Source organism: Ranitomeya variabilis, chromosome 6, assembly GCF_051348905.1.
Source record: "Ranitomeya variabilis isolate aRanVar5 chromosome 6, aRanVar5.hap1, whole genome shotgun sequence".
NCBI classification, from domain to species: domain Eukaryota; kingdom Metazoa; phylum Chordata; class Amphibia; order Anura; family Dendrobatidae; genus Ranitomeya; species Ranitomeya variabilis.
The window spans coordinates 117382945-117398989 of record NC_135237.1 but is presented as its reverse complement, the minus strand read 5'-3'; the positions used below and the strand labels follow the sequence as shown (position 1 = coordinate 117398989).

The window sequence follows — 16045 nt, the reverse complement described above, 5'->3', positions numbered from 1 at the left end:
AACACAGATGGAGCATTAGAAAGCCCGAATGGCATCACCAGGTACTCAAAATGGCCCTCGGGCATATTAAATGCTGTTTTCCATTCGTCGCCCTGTTTAATACGCAAAAGATTATACGCCGCTCGAAGATCTATCTTGGTGTACCAGCTAGCCCCCTTAATCCGAGCAAACAAATCAGACAGTAGCGGCAAAGGGTACTGAAATTTAACGGTGATTTTATTGAGAAGGCGGTAATCTATACAAGGTCTCAGAGAACCATTCTTCTTGGCCACAAAAAAGAACCCTGCTCCCAATGGTGACGACGACGGGTGAATATGCCCTTTCTCCAAGGACTCCTTTACATAACTCCGCATAGCGGCGTGTTCTGGCACAGATAAATTGAACAGTCGGCCCTTCGGAAACTTACTACCAGGAATCAAATTAATAGCACAATCACAATCCCTATGAGGAGGTAGGGCACTGGATTTGGGCTCATCAAATACATCCCGGTAATCTGACAAGAACTCAGGGACTTCAGAAGGATGAGAAGACGAAATTGACAACAATGGGACATCCCCATGTACCCCTTGACAACCCCAACTAGATACAGACATTGATTTCCAATCCAATACTGGATTATGGACCTGTAGCCATGGCAAACCCAAAACGACCACATCATGCAGATTATGCAACACCAAAAAGCGAATATCCTCCTGATGTGCAGGAGCTATGCACATGGTCAATTGAGTCCAGTACTGAGGCTTATTCTTGGCCAAAGGCGTAGCATCAATTCCTCTCAATGGAATAGGATACTGTAAGGGCTCCAAGAAAAAACCACAGCGCCTGGCAAACTCCAAGTCCATCAAATTCAGGGCAGCGCCTGAATCCACAAATGCCATAACCGAATAGGACGACAAAGAGCAAATCAGAGTAACGGACAAAATAAATTTTGGCTGTACCGTACCAATGGTGGCAGACCTAGCGAACCGCTTAGTGCGTTTAGGACAATCAGAGATAGCATGAGTGGAGTCACCACAGTAAAAACACAGCCCATTCTGACATCTGTATTCTTGCCGTTCAGCTCTGGTCAAGGTCCTATCACATTGCATAGGCTCAGGCCTCTGCTCAGAAGATACCGTCAAATGGTGCAGTTTTGCACTCACGTAAGCGTCGATCGATCTGAATGGCCAAGGACATAGACTCATTCAGACCAGCAGGCGTGGGAAATCCCACCATAACATCCTTAAGGGCTTCAGAAAGACCCTTTCTGAAAATTGCCGCCAGGGCACACTCATTCCACTGAGTAAGCACAGACCACTTTCTAAACTTCTGACAATATACCTCCGCTTCATCCTGACCCTGACACAAAGCCAGCAAGATTTTCTCTGCCTGATCCACTGAATCTGGTTCATCATAAAGCAACCCAAGCGCCAGAAAAAACGCATCTACATTACGCAATGCAGGATCTCCTGGTGCAAGGGAAAATGCCCAGTCTTGAGGGTCGCCACGTAGCAAAGAAATAATGATTTTTACTTGTTGAATGGGGTCACCAGAGGAGCGGGGTTTCAAAGCAAAAAACAGTCTACAATTATTTTTGAAATTCAGGAACTTAGATCTATCCCCAGAAAACAAATCAGGAATTGGAATTCTGGGTTCTAACATCGGGTTCTGAACTACATAATCTTGAATGCCTTGTACCCTTGCAGTGAGTTGATCCACACAAGAGGACAGACCTTGAATGTCCATATCTACACCTGTGTCCTGAACCACCCAGAGATTTAGGGGAAAAGAAAAACAAAACACGCTGCAGAGGAAAAAAAAAAATGGTCTCAGAACTTCCTTTATCCCTCTATTGAGATGCATTAACACTTTACGGGCCAGCTGTACTGTTATGATGACCTGGTGGTTAGGAGCACTAGGAATGACCTGATGAGCAAACTAGTAATACAGGACAAGCTCTGGGAAGTGGGAGCTCTGCTGACCGCAACCCCTAAACCTATCACAACAACTAGAAATAGCCGTGGAGCGTACCTGACTCTGCCTAGACGCCTCTTCACAGCCTAAGAGCTAACTACCACTAAAGATAGAAAATGAGGCCTAACTTGCCTCAGAGAAATTCCCCAAAGAAATAGGCAGCCCCCCACACGTATTGACTGTGAGTTAAGATGGAAGTCACAAACACAGGAATGAAATAGGTTTCAGCAAAGGAGGCCAGACTTAACTAAACAGACTTGAGGATAGAAAAGGTATCTTTGCGGTCAGCATAAAAAACTACCAAAAAACCACGCAGAGTGTGCAAAAGAGACCCCACACCGACTCACGGCGTGGAGGTGTCACTCTGCATCCCAGAGCTTCCAGCTAGCCAGGCAGAATCATGATAGCAAGCTGGACAAAAAAACAGTGGTAAACAAATAAGCTAGCAGGGACTTAGCTTTTGCTGGACTAGACAGGTCATCTGAAAGCTCCAAGAGCAAACTGAACCAGTACTAGGACATTGACAGCTGGCATCAAGTAACGATCTAAGTGGAGTTAAATAGAGCAGCCAGCCTAGGACTAAACGAGGTCAGCTGAGGACAGAACCTCAGAACCAGCAGCTCCACTCACAGCCACCAGAGGGAGTCCATGGACAGAACTCGCCGAAGTACCATTCATAACCACCGGAGGGAGTTCGAGAACAGAATTCACAACACTTATCATGGACAAGGCTATGAGGTCTTATCATGGACATGGGGAGGCTATATGGGTTTTATCATGGACATGTGGAGGCTATGGGGTCTTAACATGGATATGGGTAGGCTATGGGGGTTTTAACATGAACATGGTGAGGCTGTTTGGGGTTCATATGGTGGCCATGGGGAGGCTGCGTAGGCCTCCGATGCTGGCCATGGGGAGGCTGTATGGGGCTCATGCTGTGTGGGCCTCATATGCTAGACATGGGGAGGCTGTGTGGGGCTGATATGGTGGCCATGGGGAGGCTGCGTTGGCCTCATACGATATTTTAAAGGGGCCGTATTCGGGTTTAAACTGTGTATATGGGGATGTCAGCATACTTGATTCTGCTCAATACTAAGTGATATAATTAATATTAATATAATTAGTAATATAATAATTATAATTAATATGTTGATATTAATATTGAGCCTAACTAATTTCAGTCTATTGGTTCAGCCTTCCACAACAGTCACAGTCTCTCATGTGGCCCCTCGGAAAAATTAATTTATTAAGTTATTACAATAAATATCAGAAAATTGGCAAAACAAAATATTCTGCATCTTTATATTTGCAAAAATGATATTTCAAAGTACTAAAACTTTTATGCATTAATTATAGCAGTAAAAGGAATACACTTTGATTTCATAGAAACTAAAGCCATCTAAAAATTTTCATTGTCAGATTTGACTTCAAGAGGACAAAATCATTATGAAGTAGCTCATTTCATAACTGAATCTGACAACTTTTGAAAATAAGTAGAACAGTGTTTTCATCCAGAAAGGTTGGACAATTTTCTCTCAGTTGTTGTTCGTGTGCGGTCCTTACAATCTGTTTTTTTTATTCAGCAGCTATTCATCTTTTACAGGACCATTTACAGTTTCCTGTGTTAGAGAATTGTAATGTATCGGTAAAAATCGGATGCTACTCTGATGATCTGTATGGTATTCGATTTTTTTTTTCATGCATCCATGAAATGGCCGCATGCTGATGCGATTCTTTTCTCACGCCGAATACAGCTGATAAAAAAACGCAGATCTGCACTGCCTCATTGAATTCTTTTATCGGATTGCACTCATTCAAGTTATATGCTTGTGTGAGCGAGCCATTACTCATCATTTATTTCTTCCTACCGTAGTACCATTTTACTCAGATAATTGGTTCAATTGAATAACATCGAAAGGCCCAATCTCTCAATATTGTATTCCAGTAGTCCATTTTAACTAAATGAATATTGTATTTTAACTCCCTTAATGCACAATTCTTTTAAAATATTGAGTATTTTTTTCTCCCACTGTATTTACAGGCTATTACATTAATCTATACATATGTGCTGACAGAGCTTGAGAAATAAATTGTATGTGACTACCATGAATCTAATGAGGCCAAGAGGGAGCAAACAATGGCTTCAGATATTTCATCATGCGATGGAGTAAGCTTGTTAGTAACAATTTTTGTCTCCATTCCATTGACTGAAAAATGTACAAAGTGATCCCTGTCTATTAGGTCTATTAGCCAGTGAACAGATATGACAGGATATTTTGTGTTCACCGTTGCAAGTAGATATTCCCTGGAGTAACCAAAGATTTAGGTAGACAGTCTGAATTGACGTGCTGTGTTAGAACATGTGTTACTACTATAGCACAGTTGTAGATGTAGATGGATTTGTCATACAATGGCGTACAATGTAGGAAAGTATGCTGTCTATGTATAGTTATAATATAACAATCATAACAATGAAGAAACATTAGATTGCCATTCTATCTGAAATTTTTGGGTTTTGCATACTTTCACCTAATGTGTGTTGGGGCCTTCATAGTGGTGATGATCACCCCCAACTACCTTCACCACCTGTAATCTGGCTCTGGTGGACACAAATAATTCTTAGTTTTGTGTTGGACATTTGATACAAAATGCAGCCCTGTTAACTGTACTGAAACCAGTCATGCACGTAAGACCGGCACAGATTTTTATTCCTAAAAGTAAACACTGAGAGTCCCATCAACTGGCTTCAAGCAGAGGTCTATGTGACTGTGGATCCATTGTATATTAGCATTAAAGATCTCAAAAAGGGGTTCAGTATATTATTAGATGTCAGAGTCTTATACACATCTTTTCCAGCAGTTAGAAGCTTTGCAGTGTTGAAATTTGCTGTGCATTTATTTGTCACAAATTAAATTTTTTGTTGAAATTTAGTTGAAGCTGACGATTTTGAATTTCAGAAGATTGGCTCATCTCTAATATTTGTCTCCTCTGGAGTGGTCGACCAGCAATCATCACTCCAAGCGCAAGACGTACTATAGTCTGCAAGGTCACAGAGGAATCCAACATAACCTCTAAGCAACTAAAGGCCTCTCTCACATTAAGCAATGTAAACGTGCATGAGTTCACCATCAAGAGGACATTGAACAACAATCGTGTGCATATCAGGACTGCATGGAATAACTCCATGCTCTCCAAAAAGAACATTACTGCCCAACTTCAGTTTGTCTAAGATCACCTTGACAAGCCAGAAAGCTACTGGAACATTTTTTGGGGATGGATGAGACCAACATGGAGCTTTTTGGATTAAATGAAAAGCGTTGTTTGGTGAAAGAAAATCACTGCTTTACAGCATAGAAACCTCATACCATCTGTGAAACACATAGTTTTTATTTTTTTAAGGTTGAAGGAAGACTTTAAGTCCATTTAATTCAACCCATAGCCTAACCTAACATGCCCTAACATGTTGATCCAGAGTTTTTGCCTGTTTTTCTGCATCTGAGCCAGGACAGTTTGTGATCATTGCTTGAAAAATGTATTCTGAAATATACCAGCAAATTCTAAGGGGATTTGTTAGGACATTTGTCAATGAGCTTAATCTCAAGAGAATGTAGATCATGCTGCAAGGCAAATCCCCCAAACACATAAGTTGTTCTATTCAAAGAAGAATAAAGTAAAAGTTTTGGAGTGGCCAAGTCAAAATCCTGACCTTAATCCTATAGAAATTTTGTGGAAGGACATGAAATGAGCAGTTCATGGGTTAAAGCCCACCAACATGACAAGAGTTGAGGCTGTTTAATAGGAAGAAATTAGCTAAAATTCCTCCAAGCCGACGTGCCGGACTAATCAAAATGACCGGAAATGTGTAGATGCAGTTTTTGCTGCACAATAAGTTCACATCAGATGCTGAGAGACATACTTTTGCCATTCACAGAGATTGAATTATTTTCCTAATTTAAAAAAAATACAAAGTCTAATATTTTGACTAATTTATTTCACTTGTTTCTCCTTTAGGACTTTATGCAGAAATATGGAAAATTCTGAAGGGTTCACCAACTTTCAAGAAATACTGTACATAAAATAGGGGTTATCTGCTAAAATTATAAGAGCTTTTTAAATGATATTTCCTTTTATATTAAATAAAATATACTTTTTTTTAGCTTTACATTTTACACTATGTATTTTTCAGAGAGCACACTGGAAGCACAAGTTCCAAACCAAGACCAGGTAATTCTTTGCTCTCTGAGCTCAGAGGTTTGAAAGTTTCTTTTAGGATATAACATGAAATACTGTCTCTTCCTTTCTTTTCTTCAGCTTTGCTGCCTATTGATCTTCTTCTGAAAGTTCCTTCACTGGTGTTCAGGTCTCAAAGTAGGAAGCTAGCGACTTCGTTAGGGGCAGAATGGCCTGCTCACAGTTTTTCTACTGTGGTTCTTCACAGTCTGAAACATTCTGGTATATATTTTTAGTGAAATTTCATGCTTGTTCTTTTTGCCTATAAAAATATATATTTTTTTTTCTCAAGATGTCATTTGTGTATGATTGTTGAAAAAAATATTTCACTTGCTACATTATAACACTTAAAGCATATGAAAAGGTATTTTTAAATATTTCTAAAGTTGCTATACACAGTATAGTCAACCACCGTTGTCTCTCCTGCTTAGGGAGATGTTTTCTCTTGCCTTTCCTCTTTGCTCGGCATATCCCCAGATGATTAGAAGATGGACAGCTTTGAGAGACAATATGATTTTGTGTTACTTTACTAGGAGTTTTTTCTACTTTGTATGCCTACAGGTGCCCCCACCAATGGTTGTGATGAGATTTTTAGCCTGTGGAGGGTTTTCTGTCATGTTTATGTAATTTACATTGAGGAAAAATTAAAAATTCCTTATGAATTTTGTGGAACGTTCAAGGTCAATATGGGAGACATTGTGGAAGTAGAAATAAAAAATCTATTTGTGAACTTCACTTATCTATTCTCTTATCTTTCACTTGTCCATGGTGAGCGATAAGAAAAGCCATAAATGTTACCACTAAAATGCAGTATGTTATTACTCTAGGACATAGTTTACAGGTGTGCATAGTCACAACACTGTTGTCATTTACTGATCTAGGATGCATGAAGAGCATGCTCAGTTTGAGTAGGAGTCAGTTGCATTGTGAAAGAATACTTGGCATATTAACCAAGTTGATCCTCCATTTGTGCCCATGAGATCAGAAGTGGAGCATTCCAACTCTATTACACAGTTGCAGTTTCAGCCAAGTGTGAAATCAGAGGAACCCCATACCTTTGCCATTTATGAGAGAGACTGAGGGTAAAGCTATGGAGCTTCATTCTGAAACTAAATAGGCTTACATTGTAAAAACCACTTCTGGGTCATGCAAAGTGTAGTGTGACCCCCGAGAGTTTGAAAAGTGGTGGAAGAGAAGCGAATATCGCTGGATTCTTGAGGTAGGTGAGTGTATTTACCACAGAAGAGAAGGTTGATATTTGGAACGCTGGTCCAGCGTTCACGTCAGTGGTACCTGGCCTCTAGATGGGAGGCTCACAAATCTCTCACCTTTCAGTGTCCGCAGCACAGCATTTGATTTGACACGGCTGGTACAAAATCTGCTGTGACCCACAGATGGCGTTGTGCCAGCCTTGGCTTATCAAAAACCACAAGTTGTGGTGTCCTCCACATAAACAGTTCATGCACTTGTGTGGTCATGGTTATCAGCTAAAGGTTACTATACGGTTAGAGGATACGTTTTTGCTGAATCTCGAGATGCAGTTTTTGAATCCATTTATTGAGTCAGTCAGAGGTGAATCCCGCAGGAAGTAGATGTTTATGTTCTTCCTTTGTATTTGCCAGTTTTTTAAAATCCACTCCAAGCTTTTGCTCTACAAAAAGTACATAAAAACTGCCTCAAAAGTTGCATGTGTGATTTAAGATAATTTTAAATGAACTTCTGTACTTATTCCATTCCTCACCTCTGCACTGTCCTCCATCGCACTGTAGGATACTAATCAACAAAGTGATTTACTAAATTGATGTAATTTCCTTTTCTACAGTCAAAGTAAATCAGTCTGAAAAGGCTGCACACTGCACACAAATTTTGGCGTGAATACAGTGACCTTTATCTTTAGCTATGTAAGGTGTGGGCTATAAAAACTCGTGTAATAGCATCAGTGATCAGCTTAAATCCAAAAAGGGGTTCTCTCACGGCATGTAGTAATTTTCTAACATGAAAACGACTGAGCATCACATGCTTAAAACAAAAATGTGTACCCATAATTTTGGAAAAGTGGCAACAATTATGTCTGGCCCATTTTTGGGGTTTTTGTGTGAAATTATGTCCAATTTGCCTTTTTTATGTTTTGTTTTTGTGTTGTTCCAATAAACACAAAGTACATAAAAATGTGTATAATAAAACATGTGTAATTTCAATTTTATTTTGAACACTTGGCCATGACTGTATATAGTAACTTAGCCAAGCAATTCAGAAGTTACCCAATTGATTGAATTCAACTGTTTAATTTTTGATACAACTTTCAATAATACAATTTGGTTATATATTAAAAAAAAAGCATTGCATGATGCATGTTGTTGAGCATCACTTTGCATGATAAATGTATATATATTTATGTGTATTTGTAGAGGCGTACCAGTAGCCATAATGGTGCTTCGGTTATCTAACCTGCGCTGAAATAATAATAGTAAAGCCATTCTCTACTCTATTCCAGGGGCAACTAGCAGAATTATAAAAGTGACTCTGGAAATAAAAGGGCAACATTTATGCTGGAAAAAAAAAAGAAATGAGAGCAAAAACATTTTTTGAAAACAGATTAGATTGTTGTATTTGTAAAACAGCCATAGGAGCCACAGCCATGTTACCGATCCCCCACCACTCTGGTTCCCAGTCTTCTTTCCTTCCCTGCTTTTCTGATGATGTTTCTAACTCAAAAAATGTAACTGCAATAGTCAATCACTCACCGGAGCAGTGACTTACTACATCAATGATTGGCTTTAGCAGTCACATGTTTGATTTGAGATATCATTGATGAGGCAGAAAATAGAGTGCGATGGAGGACCTGAGAAGCATTAGAACCAGATTAGCAGTATATTAGTAAGGTAAATATGGCTTCTATTTTATCTTTAAACTTAGCAGTTTTAAAAATAATTTTGCCTTGGCTGCATAACCCCTTTTACTTGAAATATGAAGGCTTACTTGTTATGGTCCATTTGAGTTTGTGCCACCAAATAAGTCTATGTTGGGTACATATTCCATTTTTGCCTGGCATTACATGTCTATACAGTTTAATAAGAGCAGTATTTCTGACCACAATGTCTCTTGTATGATGCATTTTTAAGAGCTTTAACTCTGCAGTCTCCATCTCTAATTGTCAATTGCTCCAGATCTCAGCTTCAGAAAGATTGGGCACAAGATGCTATGAGAGTATCCGACACTCGCTTAAATGCACTGTCCAAAATTCTCTCCTTGCTTCTAATTAACAAGCAAAGTCTCATTTTCTCCTCATGTTCGTGTAGTCTAAATTCTGTGATCATTCTTCTCCTTTTTTATAACTAGAGTTTTGCGTTGAAATGATGGAGCAGTGTGGCCGTCACTCAAGTGTCCATGTTGGACTATGTCGTGTATAAATATGTGATTCTTCAGATTTTGTTTTATTCTATGCCTGATGAAGAGACCTGAGTAGTCTCGAAAGCTTGCAATTTGTTACCATCTTTTCAGTTACCCATTAAATGGTATCAACCACTGAGGACTCTCAATCCTAAAAATTTTCCATGTGGGATAACATAATACTTCATAAAAGATCAGCAGGAGAATGAAATATGTGAAGAAAGCCTTCACTAATTCTCTATGCACTGATTTCTTTGGTCCCTCTATGAAACTGTAAAAACTTTTATCCCTTAGTCTTGGTTTCTCAGTGAGTGATAGACAATTCTACATTATTTTTGCATATACTATTGGGTTATTTAAAAATAAAAGTATACAATGTATGCTTTAACAATATTTTGTAATATTTGCTAAAGGTGTAACAAACCAATATAGTGTTTACTTATTTTAGCCTTCATAACTACAGTGGGTAATATAAGTATTGAACACATCACCAATTTTATAAGTAAATATATTTCTAAAGGTGCTATTGACATGAAGTCTACAGATGTCAGTAACAACCAATCCGATCCACACATGCAAAGATACCAAAACATAATAATGAGAAATGACACAGGGAAAAAGTATTGAACACATGAAGAAAGAGAGGTGCAAAAGTCCAAGTCATGACACCAGCAGAAGTCTATCAGTAATTAGAAAGCAATCCTGCCACTTAGTGAAAAATATCAGCTGGTTCAACCTATAAAAAGGTGTCTCATTACCAAGGTGCCACACAAGAAACATCTTATAATGGGTAAAACCAGTGAGCTACCTGAAGACCTTCACTACCTTATTGTTACAAAACATACTGATGGCATTGGTTACCAAAAAATTTCTAAACAACTGAAGGTTCCAGTGTGTACTGTTGGGGCCATATTATGAAAGTAGAAAGAACATAATTTCACCATAAGCCCTCCATGACCAGTTGCTTCCCGCAAGATTTCACACAGGGGAGTGAAAGGAGTAATCAGAAGAGTTGTCCAAAAGCCAAGGACCACCTGTGGAGAGCTACAGAAAGACCTGGAATAGGCAGGTACAATTGTTTCAAAGAAAACAATAAGTAATGCACTTAATCTCCGTGACGTCTGAATGCTCACCTTGCAAACCTCCATTGCTGAACAAAATGCATGTTCAAGTGTGTTTAAAGTTTGCTCAACATCATTTAGATAAGCCTGTGAAATACTGTGAGAATATAGTATGGTCAGATAATACCTAAATTGAACTCTTTGGATGCCATAATAAACACCATGTTTGGAAGGCCAAAAGGCACTGCATATCATGCCAAAACATCATACCAATAGTGAAATTTGGAGGTGGGAACATCATGGTCTGAATTTGTTTTTAGCATATAGCACTGGCAAACTTCACATAACTAAAGGATCGATGTCACACACATGAATCGTGGACCCATTGTGCTACGGGCTGTGCTTACCTAGGAGGAGCACGGCTAAGTGGCTACCTGGTTTTTGCTAGAGCTACTGATGGTGGAGTTAGGTGTTAGGCTTGAGCTGCAGGTAGCCACCGTGTACCACTCCTAGGCAGTCTCCGATACTGCAGCTGCTGACGCCAGAGGTCAGGATCGCAGACACGGGCTCAAAATCCCTGGCAGGACAGGATTTGGACCCTATTCAGTCAACACGAGTTCTGGGTCTTTGGACAGAACGGACACAAACTCTGAGTCCCTGGCACGACAGGGTTCGGATACTGAAACAAACTACAACAGTGTGGACTTGGGAATGTTAACCAAGAGAGACACTGGTGCTGGTTCAAATACAGCTGGAATGGTTTCAGGTTCAGATACTGCCAAAATGGCTTCAGGCTCAGGTTCAGGTACAGCTGGTGCAGCTTCAGCTTCAGGTACCACTGGAGCTGTGTTAGGCTCAGGTACTGCTGGAGTGGTGTCAGTGTTCAAGTACCGCCAGAGTGGTGTCAGTGTTCAGGTGCGGCTTCAGGATTCAGGCACCGCAGGAGCAGTGACAGGGTTCAGGTACAACAGAAGCAGCTTCTTCGTTTAGGTACCGCAGTTGCGGCTTCAAGGTTCAGGTACTGCAGGAGTGGTGTCAGGGTTCAGGTACCGCAGGTGCAGCTTCAGGCTCGGGTATCTCTGGAGAGGCTTCAGGTTCAGGGTCTGCAGATGCGGCTTCAGATTCAGGGACCGCTAATGCGATTTCAGGCTCAGGGACCGCCTATGTATGTTCAGGGGCAGCCAATGCGGTTTTCTGTAAGTGTGTTCAATACACTTTCCCTGTGTCATTTCTGATTATTACACATAACTTAATTTATGGATACCTATGGTTTGATTCCTTTGTCTGTGTGGATTGGATGGGTTGTTACCAACATCTGGTGTGAATTTCATGCCAATAGCACCTTTAGAAATATAGTTACTTAGAAAATTGGTGACGTGTGCAATACTTATTTCACCCGCTGTAATTCATAGAGATGAGCAAATAGAGATGAGCACACATCATGACATCGGTGCCTATTACCATATATACTCGAGTATAAGCCGACCCGAGTATAAGCCGACCCCCCTAATTTTGCCACAAAAAACTGGGAAAACTTATTGACTCGAGTATAAGCCTAGGGTGAAAAATGCAGCAGCTACCGGTGAATTTCAAAAATAAAAATAGATGCTCCATACCATTCATTATTGCCCCATAGATGCTCCATATAAAGCTGTGCCATATATAATGCTCCATACCATTGATTATTGCCCCATATATTATCCATATATAGCTGTGCCATATAGAATGCTCTGCACCGTTCATTATGGCCCCATAGATGCTCCATATAAAGCTGTGCCCCATATACAATGCTCTGCACCGTTCATTATGGCCCTATAGATGCTCCATATAAAGCTGTGCCATATATGCTCTGCACTGTTCATTATTGCCCCATAGATGCTCCTTATAAAGCTGTGCCCTATATGCTCTGCACCGTTCATTGCCCCATAGATGCTCCTTATAAATCTGTGCCCTATATGCTCTGCACCGTTCAGTTTGGCCCCATAGATGCTCCTTATATAGCTGTGCCCTATATGCTCTGCACCGTTCAGTTTGGCCCCATAGATGCTCATTATAAATCTGTGCCCTATATGCTCTGCACCGTTCAGTTTGGCCCCATAGATGCTCCTTATATAGCTATGCCCTATATGCTCTGCACCGTTCAGTTTGGCCCCATAGATGCTCCTTATAAAGCTGTGCCATATATGCTCTGCACCGTTCAGTTTGGCCCCATAGATGCTCCTTATATAGCTGTGCCCTATATGCTCTGCACCGTTCAGTGTGGCCCCATAGATGCTCATTATAAAGCTGTGTCATATATGCTCTGCACCGTTCAGTTTGGCCCCATAGATGCTCCTTATAAAGCTGTGCCCTATATGCTCTGCACCGTTCATTATGGCCCCATAGATGCTCCTTATATAGCTGTGCCATATAGAATGCTCTGCACCGTTCAGTTTGGCCCCATAGATGCTCATTATAAAGCTGCCCCATATGGAATGCTCTGCAGCGTTCAGTTTGGCCCCATAGATGCTCCACATAAATCTGTGCCATATATAACGCTGCTGCTGCTGCAATAAAAATAATAAAACACATACTCACCTCTCTTGCTTGCAGCTCCCCAGCGTCCGGTCCCGGCGTCTCTCCGCACTGACTGATCAGGCAGAGGGCGGCGCGCACACTATATGCGTCATCGCGCCCTCTGACCTGCACAGTCAGAGCGGAGAGACGCCGGGAACATGGAGCGGCGTGTGGATCGTGGACAGGTGAATATGCGATACTTACCTGCTCCCGGCGTCCCGCTCCTTCCCCCGGACAGCTGGTCTCCGGTGCCGCAGCTCTTCCTCTGTCAGCGGTCCCCGGCACCGCGCTGATTAGAGAAATGAATATGGGGCTCCACCCCTATGGGAGTGGAGTCCATATTCATTTCTCTAATGAGCGGTCCCACATGACCGCTGTACAGGGGAAGAGCTGTGGCACCCGGAGACCGTGTGACGGGCAGGGGAGCGTCAGGATCGCCGGGACTAGGTAAGTATGCCTCAGCGCCCTCTCCCCCTCACCCGCCGACCCTGCCACAGACCGTGACTCGAGTATAAGCCGAGAGGGGCACTTTCAGTCCAAAAATTTGGGCTGAAAATCTCGGCTTATACTCGAGTATATACGGTAATCACAAGAGATGCCTTGGATGCTGGCATTTGAGTGACAGCAGAGGAAGTTTCCACTGCCCTGGTCTGGCTGCCAAGGAGTACTGAAGTGGACCAGTTTATTGTTTATCTTTTTGCTCATCTCTAATAATTTATAGGAAGGATGAGAACTCAAACTAGTGGTTACTCATGTCACCCATCATTCACACATTCACAATTAATAGAATATAAGCAAAAAAATCCGCACTACCATGATTTTGCAACACTTGTCAACCAAAGAAGTATGCTCTGCCTGGCTCTGGCTCCCCAGGTGCCAAGGAGTATTGAAGTGGATGCCGGACCAGGGTAGTATTAATATTTTTGTTTATTTCTAACATTTAATTTACATTAAGGATGAAGATACACACATGCAAAATGTTACCAAACAAATATTTTTGAGCAATCAATACACATGACCATATGTAAGTGGCTGTTGGAAAATTATGTGTGTAGTCTGCCTGACACTGAGCTATATGGTTTATATTGCATAAGTAGAAAATTAATCAATTATCGTATATACTCGTATATAAGCTGAGTTTTTCAGCAATTTTTTTATGCTGAAAAAGAACCCCTTAGCTTATACTCAAGTTAGGGTCCCACAAGATGGAGGGGGAGCAGCAGCGGTGGAGCAGCGGGTCACAGGAGGCATGAGCCGGCTGCTGCAGCAGCTAACTCCTGTGCCCACTGCTAAAGAGAAATTAATATTCACTGCTCTCCATGCCCATGGGAGTAGAGAGCAGGGAATATTTATTTCTCTTTAATAGCAGGCACACTGTCAGCCACAGCCACAGGCTTCCTGCAGCAGCTGGGCTCTGAAGTGTGCCCGCTACTTAAGTGATTGAATACTCACTGCTCTCTACTCCCGTAGGTATGGAGAGCAGTCAATATTCATTTCCTTTAGTAGCGGGCACACGTGATCGCGGCTAAGGTTACTGTGCCCGCTATTAAATATCAGTGAATATTCACTGTTTCACACACCTATAGTTCCTGCATGGGGAGCATTGAGTAGTCCAGAAGCTGAGCTGTGCTTGTAGCCAGTGCATGATGTCACTGCCATGCGCTACTTACAAGCATAAATCAACTGCTGACATCAAAACAAGACACTGCAAGGGAGCACAGGGAAGGTAAGTAAAATGATTTATGGTTTTTTTTAATGTTTTTCTGATGGGGGCCATGCATATCAGGATGGGGATGCAGGAGCCATGCATACCAGGAAGGGGATGAGGAGGCGGTGCATACTAGGATAGGGATGAAGGGGCCATGCATACCAGGAAGGGGATGAGTGGGCCATGCATACTTGTATAGGGATGAGGGGGCCATGCGTACCAAGAAATGGATGAGTGGGCCATGCATACCAGGATAGGGATGAGGGGCCATGCATACCAGGATAGGAATGAAGGGGTCATGCATACCAGGCTTATACTTCAGTCAATAAGATTTCCAAATTTTTTGTGGTAAAATTAATTGCATCGACTTATATTCAGGTTGGCTTATACTCGAGTATATATAGTATATAAATGTAATGAAAAATGTTGAAATGCAGAAATGTTGTTTTTCATTCACTTTTGTCTTGTAACTTATTTTCTACACAACAGCATCTGCAGGTATTTCAGTGTCACAGAGAAAAGTGAGACAGATCAGTGATCCGATTCAGCAGATATTAATCCAACTGCACAAAATTATTTTCATTACACAGGTAAAGATTTCAGTGATTGATTTATGCCTCTCTGAATTACTACATTGTGCCATTTCATTTTAAAATTTGAACTTATCTCAATTATTATACTCATGGTTCAGTAATTCTTTTAATGTGGGACCTAGTGGTCTTCAAAGGTTCATTATCTGTCTACAGTAGCCTGTCATTTTGTTTTAATTTATGATTGCTTTATCATATTGAATATTTAAGGTTCAAATTGAAAAATAAGTTATATCAATTTTGTATCAGCCTCAAGAACCATCTACTATATAATTGTCTAAGGGTCACTTCCGTCTGTCTGTCTGTCTGTCACGGATATTCATTGGTCGCGGCCTCTGTCTGTCATGAAAATCCAAGTCGCTGATTGGTTGCGGCAAAACGGCCACGACCAATCAGCGACGGGCACAGTCCGGCAGCAAAATGGCCGTTCCTTACTCCCCGCAGTCAGTGCCCGCTCCATACTCCCCTCCACTCAGCGCTCACACAGGGTTAATGGCAGCAGTAACGGACCGCGTTATGCCGCGCATAACGCACTCCGTTACCGCTGCTATTAACCC

At 41.3% G+C, this 16045-nt stretch overlaps 1 protein-coding gene across 5 annotated transcripts in view; it reads left to right on the top strand.

Annotated features, from left to right (window-relative positions):
- NEK10 (NIMA related kinase 10) overlaps positions 1 to 16045 on the top strand; it is a 407343-nt gene that overhangs the window by 355981 nt on the left and 35317 nt on the right. For 3 of the 5 annotated variants that reach the window (XM_077268950.1, XM_077268946.1, XM_077268945.1), the window contains 3 exons: positions 6140 to 6177; positions 6265 to 6405; positions 15388 to 15488. In XM_077268950.1, coding sequence (XP_077125065.1) covers positions 6140 to 6177; positions 6265 to 6405; positions 15388 to 15488 — 280 coding nt within the window. The remainder of the gene's footprint in view (positions 1 to 6139; positions 6178 to 6264; positions 6406 to 15387; positions 15489 to 16045) is intronic. The other 2 variants (XM_077268949.1, XM_077268947.1) reach the window with 1 other exon arrangement.